Source organism: Protomyctophum parallelum, assembly GCF_964188405.1.
Source record: "Protomyctophum parallelum genome assembly, chromosome: 23".
In the NCBI taxonomy this organism is placed as follows: Eukaryota; Metazoa; Chordata; class Actinopteri; order Myctophiformes; family Myctophidae; genus Protomyctophum; species Protomyctophum parallelum.
Window position 1 is genome coordinate 17,229,078 of NC_139715.1, and position 10,205 is coordinate 17,239,282.

General features: G+C 46.9%; 1 protein-coding gene across 4 annotated transcripts in view; it reads left to right on the top strand.

Annotated features, from left to right (window-relative positions):
- The window catches only part of dgkza (diacylglycerol kinase, zeta a), a 141,392-nt gene that overhangs the window by 60,347 nt on the left and 70,840 nt on the right, over positions 1-10,205 (top strand). For 3 of the 4 annotated variants that reach the window (XM_083758983.1, XM_083758984.1, XM_083758985.1), the window contains 3 exons: positions 5,696-5,804; positions 6,438-6,533; positions 7,061-7,138. In XM_083758983.1, the coding sequence (XP_083615109.1) occupies positions 5,696-5,804; positions 6,438-6,533; positions 7,061-7,138 (283 nt within the window). Of the gene's footprint in view, positions 1-3,098; positions 3,445-5,695; positions 5,805-6,437; positions 6,534-7,060; positions 7,139-10,205 lie in introns of those variants that run through there. The other variant, XM_083758982.1, reaches the window with a different exon arrangement.

Sequence of the window (10,205 nt, forward strand, 5' to 3'; positions counted from 1 at the left end):
ATCAATCCATTTAGACCAGGAATGCATGTATGTGTTCATACCTTTTTGAATCCAGGAAAGCTTCTGTGTATATATATTGACATGGAGTCCATGGGCTGTGTTCTTAATTCAGTTGTATAAATGTTTTCATCCGATCTATAGTCGAAAGGCTATACTCACATTAGCTTCGGATGGCTATCTGTTGTTAGCCATAACACTGGACTTGCTGCCATCTTTTCTGTCTGTCTGTGCATGTAGGCCTACATCAGTGGTTCCCAAAATGGGGTCCGGGGACCCCCAGTGGTCCTTGAGGGAGTTCCAGGGGGTCCCCAGCTAAATGATAGTTTGGAACCAAATGGACCCTTATAACTCTGAGAGTGTACAAATGGAACCAAATGCCTACTGTCTGTCCCTCCATAAAAAATATAAAATAAAGGCAAAAGCCACAAAAAAACATAAAAAAAACCTCTCAGAGTTAAATTAACATTGATTTTACACAATAAATTGAGGGTCTCAGAGATTAAAAAAAAAAAAAAATCCGTAGACTAATGCATGTCATACTGGGGGTCCTTGAAATTAAACGGGTTGAAAATCACTGCTTAGAGCCGTACAGATCTTCTCTCATGGGGGGTCCCTGGCATATCTTTTCAAATGGGGGTCCGCGGGGATAATTAGTGTCAATTTGGGGGGTCCTTGACGTGAAAAGGTTTGGGAACCACTGACCTACAGTAGAGGGAGGGGAGCGGAGTGTCAATGTGTGTCTTTTTTCTTTTCGGCGTCAGATGTACTGGAGGTCATGAGGTTGTTGGGTGTGTAAAGGTGACCGGTCCACAGAGGAACCTGCTGTGTCTATATTTAGCCACCGCACTTCAGGTGTACCGTCTATAATAGTCTCTCTTTCCACCCCATCCTTTGTATGGAGTTGCATCTTCGGTGACATGCTAAAAGTCACTACCTGGTGTGTGACTGTGTGTGTGTGTGTGTGTGTGTGTGTGTGTGTGTGTGTGTGTGTGTGTGTGTGTGTGTGTGTGTGTGTGTGTGTGTGTGTGTGTGTGTGTGTGTGTGTGTGTGTGTGTGTGTGTGTGTGTGTGTGTGTGTGTGTGTGTGTGTGTGTGTGTGTGTGTGTGTGTGTGTGTGTGTGTGTGTGTGTGTGTGTGTGTGTGTGTGTGTGTGTGTGTGTGTGTGTGTGTGTGTGTGTGTGTGTGTGTGTGTGTGTGTGTGAATGCATGTTAATGACCAGGGAGCTGCTATGCTGTACTTTCTCCAGACTGCTGGCAGGATAGAATTACACACCATGAGAATGGGGGTTACAGAGCAGTCAGAGGGTGGCGGTATTATTATTTTTTTTAGGTCAAATGACCTCGGTTGGCGTTCGATTACCTACTCATGGGACAAAAACAAAATCACGGTTTCTGGTCGCCTTGGCGGGGCCGAATTAATGAATGAACGTGAGAGCGCGTTGATGTATTCACCAGTCAACGGAACCTGTCGTTTGATACATCTTTGACACACGTCGACCAAGGCGTTAGACGCAGCACTGCATCACAGAGCTACCGGATTAGATGAATAATTGAGGTGGATAAACATAATATAGGAACTAACTATAATACAACACCACTGTGACAGCATTTATTTGGTCTAAATCCTGAAGTGACCGTTAGTAGTGTGGCAGCTAGTCATTTAATCCTACTGAAAGATCTGTGTTTACTAAAGGAACTTTGTCCCGTGACAGTTTGATTGTAACCTCCAGCGTGTCCCCAACGAGGCCTTGAGGGGGACAACGACGAGGCACGAGAGAGAGAGAGAGAGAGAGAGAGAGAGAACAGAACAGGAGGAGAGGAGGCTGACTCAGACGAGGACAAGAAGAGTTGGAGGTGGTTATCAAGTTGTCTGAACCGTCCTCTGAATGCATCTCGCTCTGTTTTTCGGATGTGGAGAAGAGGGACTGGAAACGTAAAACACAACGATTAGAATCGCAATGCACCGACCACCTCCTGTCTGAGCATCGCACCGACCACCTCCTGTCTGAGCATCGCACCGACCACCTCCTGTCTGAGCATCGCACCGACCACCTCCTGTCTGAGCATCGCACCGACCACCTCCTGTCTGAGCATCGCACCGACCACCTCCTGTCTGAGCATCGCACCGACCACCTCCTGTCTGAGCATCGCACCGACCACCTCCTGTCTGAGCATCGCACCGACCACCTCCTGTCTGAGCACCGACCACCTCCTGTCTGAGCACCGACCACCTCCTGTCTGAGCATCGGAGAGCCATTGCCTTCCTGTCACATCAGGCGGTGTCACGGCCCCAGCACACATGACGTGAACCCCCATCCATCCATCGTCAACGAGCGACAACAACGTCCGCTTCCCTGCTCCTCGCCATGGACACCTTCTTCCGCCGCCATTTCCACCGGCGCTGCAAGGCCAGCCGGCCCAGCCCACCCGCCGTGGCGGCCAGCAAGGCCAGGCGGCGCTCCAGCGCGGGCCTGCCTTCGGCCGGCCTGGCCCAGCAGCGGAGGAGGTCGTCCGTGGCCGCCCCTCTTCTTCCTCCTCCTCCTCCCGGCCAGAGGAGGCGCTCCAGCGTGGGCGCGCTGGCGGTCAGCGCACATAGGCGCCGGTCCAGCGCTGCGGCGGGGGTGCAGGGGCTGACGATCACGATGGGAGGAGGAGGAGACGAGGGAGAGGAAGAGAAGGACGGAGACCGAGGAGGAGGAGGAGGACGGCGGACGCTGGGTCGGAGCAAACCGCCGCACTGCGCTCGCCGCGGGCTGGCGGTGCGACGGAGGCACCACGGCCTCAAGCTGAAGACCATCGAACCCCACCTGCTGGGACCGTCCATGCTGCTCGCCAGTCTGATCCAGATGGGGGGGCTTGGCGGCGGGGAGGAGGAGGAGGAGGAGGACGTCGACGCCGCCGAGACGGAAACGTCCCTGTCCTCCTACTCGGCGTCGGACGAGGAAGGAGGCGGAGAGACGTCAGGGACGCGCCACCACCGCAGCACCGACAGGCCTCTGTCCTGCGCGGCCACGGCAGCAGCGGAGTGGGCCGTGGCTCGGCCCCGCCTGTCCCACCAGGTGGAGAACATCGGCGCCCCCCGCCACTTGCTCCGCGCCCCCCGCTGCCTCCGGCGGAACTCCTCCCACCTGCTGCCGGCCGACTCGGTGCGCCACCACCACCACGCGGGGACCTACGGCGTCTACGGACACTACAAGAAGCGCCGGCCGTCGGGGGGAGAGCAGCCACAGCGCGCGCTGAGCCGCGTGCTCCTCCAGACCTCCATCACCAGCCCCGACCTCAGCCACTGGACGTCCCCGGCCCTGAGCTCCTACCTGGGGGTGCGCGAGGCCGACCTGTGCCCCTCTCTGATGCACCAGCTCTGCAGGAGCAGCTCCTCGCCACTGCAGGGGGAGGCCGTGATGTACTATGACCCTAACCTGGATACCTGGGACAACTTCATATCGTATGTAAATGTCATGCAGTGGGTTCCCAAACCTTTTCATGTCAAGGACCCCCAAATTGACACCGCGGACACCCATTAGAAAATATATGCCATTTTTACGGCTCTAGCAGTGATTTTCAACTATTTTAATTTCAAGGACCCTCAGTTTGACATGAATTAGGCTACGGCCCCCGTTTAATGGCATTTCTATCTCTGGGACCTCCAATTTATATTGTAAAATCTATGTTTAATTTATAGTGTACAAATGGAACCAAACCATCTGCACACTCTCAGAGTTACAGGCTCATAAGGGTCCATTTGGTTATTGGTTACAAACTATAATTTAGCTGGGGACCCCCTGGAACTCCCTCAAGGACCCCTGGGGGGTCCCCACCAGACCCCACTTTAGGAATCACTGATGTAATGTCACCCACTCACACACACACACACACACGTGCACACCCGTAGAGTGCGACACCGCTGCACTGTGAGAGAGAGAGAGAGAGAGAGACTTCCAGAAATACATAGATTTCACCTTTCTTTTGGAGTGTCACTATCATATTGATTTAACTGAGGAACCTATATACTTTATAGGGCAAAGAGGGCACCCAGTCCCAGTTTAGAAGAAGTGCACCTGCTACCCATTGCTCTGTGTGTGTGTGTGTGTGTGTGTGTGTGTGTGTCTGTGTGTGTCTGTGTGCGTGTGTGTGGTGCGTGTGCGTGTGGTGCGTGCATGCGCGCTAAGCAACTGGTGTACGACCCCTGACCTGGTTGCACGTAACGGATGACTCTCCTATGCAGAAACATCTGTGTGCATGCACGTGCACGTGCACGTGCACGTGCACGCATCATACGGGGGGGTCTGTTCGCGGACGAGGATAAGCTGTATTAATGCTATAAAGCTGCAATCCATCCATACGCTTTTATGTGCTGGCGTGCTGCCCCGAGATTTTAACCCAAACATCTGCCACTTAACCTGAGGCCGTGATTCTACAGTTTCCTGAAGAATCAGTGGCGCTTGGCCGCGGACCCCCACATCTCTAAAATAAAATACATTTGTTCCAGGGAGGGACCCCCCCAGAAGCAAAGATTTGAGAAACCCCCCCAAAAAAAAAACATATATACAGTATATATTCAAATATTTGCGCACATTTAAAAGAAATTGTAGATCCACAAGCTATATGGGCTTGTAGATCTGCTATTTCTTTAATAGCCAAAGTATAAAATGACAGAGATGCTATCTGACTCCTGGATCCAAATGTCTCAAATAACCATCTACAAGCTTGTAGATTGGCTATTTCTGGCAGAATGTCCGTCTATTATAATACCGTATGTCCAAAATAGGGACACTATATGGTTCATGTGCTTAATTCTACCATACAGAGTGGTTAAAACAATGCTTAATCCAATTAAGTTCCGCATTGCACTTTTAGTTTTAACTATGACATGCAGACGGCAAAAAGAACGCCAGCGATTGTACTTTGTGCCAACAGCCATACCAGTAGCAACACAACGATTGCTCTCATGTCTGATGTGGGTTGTTCTTTCACTTTGTTCTCCTGTTATCGTGTGTTCAAACCAAACACCTGTTTGGATAAAAGATTATTTTTTATAAAGTATTGTGAGTTAAAATGTAGGGTATTTATATCATATATATTTTTTAAGATAATAAGTAGTTGAACTGACTGTTGGAATTTGGCAATAGGTGAGTCAAAACTCCAAATGTCCTACTGTGTGATATGTGACACTTTGATTGATTGAATGATTGATTTATTAACAGTTTGCAGAATTACAGTACATTTCAAGTACAACTCGATAGTACAAAAACTGTTAACTGTGAGTGGACGACACCATAAAGCATTACACCTGGGACATGATTGTGGAATGAGGACAAAGCGAAATGAACTACTTGAAGCCATGTTTTCAAAGATGTTACATGGGGTTTTTTGGGGTGGGGAAAGGCTAATGACATGCATTCATTTATAACCAATATAAGCTTACAACTTGCGAGCTCTTATATATATATATATATATATATATATATATATATATATAGTATATCGGCTATTAATCAATGAATCAATGAATGAATAGATTTTTGAAAATGTGTTCGAACGCAATAGGAATGCCCAGTGTATAAAGTGCGTTAATGTGAATGTGTTGTCAACTATGTGTTGTCATTCACCATTCCCTCTTGTTGCTCTCCTCCAATCTCTTCTGTCTCTTCTTCTATCTCTTCTCTGGCCTCCTCTTTCTTCTCCGCTCCATCCAGGAAAGCGATAGCCAAGTCTGGCCTGCATCACCTGCCATGTCAGCCCAGCACGTCCAGTCTGAACAGATCTGACCCCGAACGAAATGTACGCTGCACCGTGGACTGGACGGTGAGTTCTCTTCTCTTCTCTTCTCTTCTCTTCTCTTCTCTTCTCTTCTCTTCTCTTATGTATTTATTTATTTGACAGGGACAAAGCTCATTAATCAACATGTCAGTTTTCACATCAATGTAAATGGTCCAAAGTTAGCCAAAGCAAAATTTCATCTGTAGTCCCTGGGCAGGCTCTTAAAAAATGAATGATAAAAGAAAGTGTAGGGTGCCTGCACACAACACCATGCGTTGATGCCATGTGTGCATATGTGCAAGCACCCAACGCCATGTCCATACAAAAACACAATACAATACAATACAGGAAAAGATCAACATGGTACAGGGGACAGAACAACTGCAAAGTGAAGTGAGAAATGACACCGGTGATGAATACTAATTAGTGCTGATAGTTACTCATGATTACAGATTTGAATTGTTTTTAGCCACCTTTTCTCCTCTCCTCTCCTCTCCTCTCCTCTCCTCTCCTCTTCTCCACAACACCGCAAAAGCATGGAAGAAAGCCAGCTAGAACACATTTTTCACAGCAGCAAATAAATAATGTATTAAATGTATACTAGAACTACATTACATACCGTTACCCTCCCTCTAACATCTCTCTCTCTCTCTTGCATCTCTTGTTGTTTTCCCCCAGGACTCAGCATTGTATGGAGACCACATCTGGTTTGAGACCAATGTGTCTGGAGACTACTGTTATGTCGGGGAACAACACTGTATAGCCAAAACACTGGTTAGTAATCATCTCTCCTGTCTGTGTCCCTTTGGTCTGCATGGCCATATTGTCACTGCAGCATCCGCTAGTGGTGCAAGACTGACCTCAAGTGGTCAGATGTGGCATTGCTGTTTTATACAGACTGCCATGGGGAAGATAAGCCTTTATTGATCCCTATGTTGGGAGGGGAGGGGGGGGGGACAGTCTTGATGACTTATGAACATAATATTATACATAAACAAAGGTTTCAACTTAACCCATTTTGACCTGAGGCCGATTTTTGTTTTTAATGATTTTAATCCACAGTTTTCTGAAAAAAACCTATGTTTCTATGTCAGTGGTTCTCAAACTTTTTCAAGGACGCCAAAAATGATATGTAATTGGCTGCCGACCTCCATCTGAAAATATGTTGTTCCAGGGACCTCCCCTAGCAGTAAAAAAATGGTCGCTCTGAAAGAACAAAGATTTGAGGCACATTATTTTTCATTCAAGCATTCGTTCATCCGTCTCTTTTCTCCTCTCTCTCTCTCTCTCTCTCTCCCCAGCAAAAGTCAGTGAGTCGCAGGAAGTGTGCGGCCTGTAAGATCGTGGTCCACACCATCTGCATAGAGCAACTGGAGAAGGTAACGTTACACCTGCGAGATCCGTCTAGGAGGCCATTATTCACCCCGGAGTCACAGGAGATCTCACCCACCACTGTTCTCACTTTCGTTTCACCGTTGGCGCTCCGCGCCATCGTATCAATTAGCGTTTCCGTCATCGACAGCCGGCGTCGTCTTGTTCCTTGGCACGCCGGGTGTCGGTCTAGAGCACCTGGTTCCCAAACAGTGGGTCAGGGGCCCAGTGTTGTTTTCATCGACTGAAACTAAGACGAAAAATGTTTGTCGACTACCTTTTTCCACTGACGAAAACTAAACGGAAACTAAATGAAAACTGGGCTATGATGACTAAAACTAAGAGTAAATATACTGACAATTTCGTCAACAAATAAAAACTAGACTAAAATGTTAGGAAGGGACTAGTGGACAAAAGATCCAGTATAAGTCATTTTACAATTAGTTGCATGCTGAAAATAGCAGATCTACAAGCTCACAACGCGTCGCAGCGATGGGCTATTTTGTGTAGTGTATAACACTCCAAAATACATTTTGTTCGACTAAATCAACTGTAGTTTGAGTCGACTAAAATCTTGTGATATTTAGTCGACTAAAACTAGACTAACACTAAAACATTCCATGTGACTAAAATGTGACTGAAACTAAATGAAAACTATTCAAGAGACTATGACTAAAACAAAAATTGCGGACACATTGTCACGGGCCCCCTTATTTTTTAAAAGAAATAATAATAATCCAAAAAAGCAACTTTTCATGAATTCATAATAATAACGATTTTTTCTCAGAGTTAAATTAACATAGATTTTACAATATAACATTTTAACATTGTGTTGAAATAATTGCCATGAGTGAAAAGCGAGGTGCGTTCATGAAAGCGTTTCTTTCCCTGCCGGCTCACGAACCAGTGTTGTTTTTGGCAGCAAATTTCAATTTTAGTTTTAGTCATAGAATAATAGTCTTGAATAGTTTTCACTTAGTTTCAGTCACATTTTAGTCACCTTGAATGTTTTAGTGTTGGTTTAATTTTAGTCGACTAAATGTCATGAGATTTTAGTTGACTAAATGTCATGAGATTTTAGTCGACTAAATCTACAGGTGATTTAGCCGACTAAAATGTATTTTGGTGGGCCATGATGCCGTCGTAATGACTGTTTTTACACTTGCTGAAAATAGCCGATCTACAAGCTCACATCTCACGCGTCGCGCTGTGAGCTTGTAGATCTGCTATTTTCAGCATGCAACCAAGTGTAAAATGACTTATACTGGATCTCTGGTCCACTAGTCCCTTCCTAACATTTTAGTCTAGTTTTTATTTATTCATGAAATTGTTAGTATATTTAGTCTTAGTTTTAGTCACCACAGCTTAGTTTTCTTTTAGTTTCCATTTAGTTTTCATCAGTGGAAAAAGGTAGTCAACGAACATTTTTCGTCTTAGTTTTAGTCCGAAACGAAACCAACACTGGTTGGAGCCCGTGGGTGGAGACGCGGCTCGCCTGCGCGTCGAGTTGTAACCCTTTCCCACCGCCTCTACCTTCCCCTCCCGTCCACCGTCTCAGCTTTCCCCCCACTGTACCGCGTCAATAAAAGAGAACGGGCCAAACAAAGGCGAGGGCTCAACTGGCTGTTCTCGCCTTTATAATAAGAGGCGCAAAGGAAGCAAGGCTCAGGTTTCACTGTACCAACACACCATCTATGACCCTCTCCACAGAGTCTCCATGTCCCCTAGCTCTAGTTGTACTGTACCAACACACCATCTATGACCCTCTCCAGGTCCCTAGCTCTAGTTGCATTGTTCTGTACCAACACATCATCTACTGCCTCCCTCTCCAGTAGAGGGCAGCACGGGTCCATACGGAACCGAATACCCGAGAGCCGAACCCAGAACCGAGCCGGTTCCCTCTCGGGCAGGGTCGGATCCACTCCAAATTGCCGCGGGTCGTCTGGGTCAGATCGTCTGAAATGCAGTTAACCGCAATTACCCATGAGGATCCGAGCTTTATATATTAAACCCTTCAACTTTAAAAATAGGTGTTCAGAAATAGACATGCGTGCGTTGTAATTATTACATTCTAAAGTTTGTCTGTTGAACAGAGTCAACGAGGGCAGGGTCTCTCATGCACCTCGACATGAGCGACATCTCTCTCTTTCGCTTTGTCTCTCTCTCACCCCAATCCCAACAGTGCACACACACACACACACAGACACACGCACACACGCACACACGCACACACGCACACACACACACACACACACACACACATACACCAATGGCTATATTAATGCAATCATTGCGACCCCCTTGAGCGAGCGTGGTGAAACGCTCGCTCAAGTTTGCAACCCTCCCCTGTCAGGTGTAAAGGAGCGACTTGGACACCCATGCATGAAGGAAGCATGAGTTCAAGTCCGTTGCTCTCCCCAGGTTGGCGGAGGGTGTGTAGAGCCCAGGATCACATTAGATAATTGACACAAGGGTGATAAATGGGTTACAAAATGTTGGGATAAAAATTATAAAAAAAAAACACACACATCATCTATGACCCTCTCCAGGTCCCTAGCTCTAGTTGTATTGTACTGTACCAACACACCATCTACTGTATATGACCCTCTCCAGTTCCCTAGCTCTAGAGCCATTCTCCTGGATGACAACCTGCCGGTCAATGACCCCAGCTTTAGAGTGAGCTACCCGCTTCCTCACCCTCCTCTCTCTCTCTCTCTCTCTCTCTCTCTCTCTCTCTCTTTCCCCCTCGGTCTTGACATGGTGTCGCCCGCCCCTCGTTCGTGTTCAGGGTGGAATGCTCTTCCTCGCTAGGCTGGGTTTTAAAGGGTTCACTTTTAATCCAATCGATTCAAATTAAGTAAGTCGTCTTTTTCCAACTTAATAATACAGTATAACCAAACACCTCCTCTTCCCTATACTGTATATGTGTCATTTTGGCTGTCTCATGTCAAGGTGGCGGTGTTGTTTTTGACAGCACATTTCTATTTTAGTTTTTTTAGTCATAGTCTTTGGAATGCAACTTCATTTAGTTTTAGGCATATTGTAGTCACCGGCTAAATATCATGAGATCTTAGT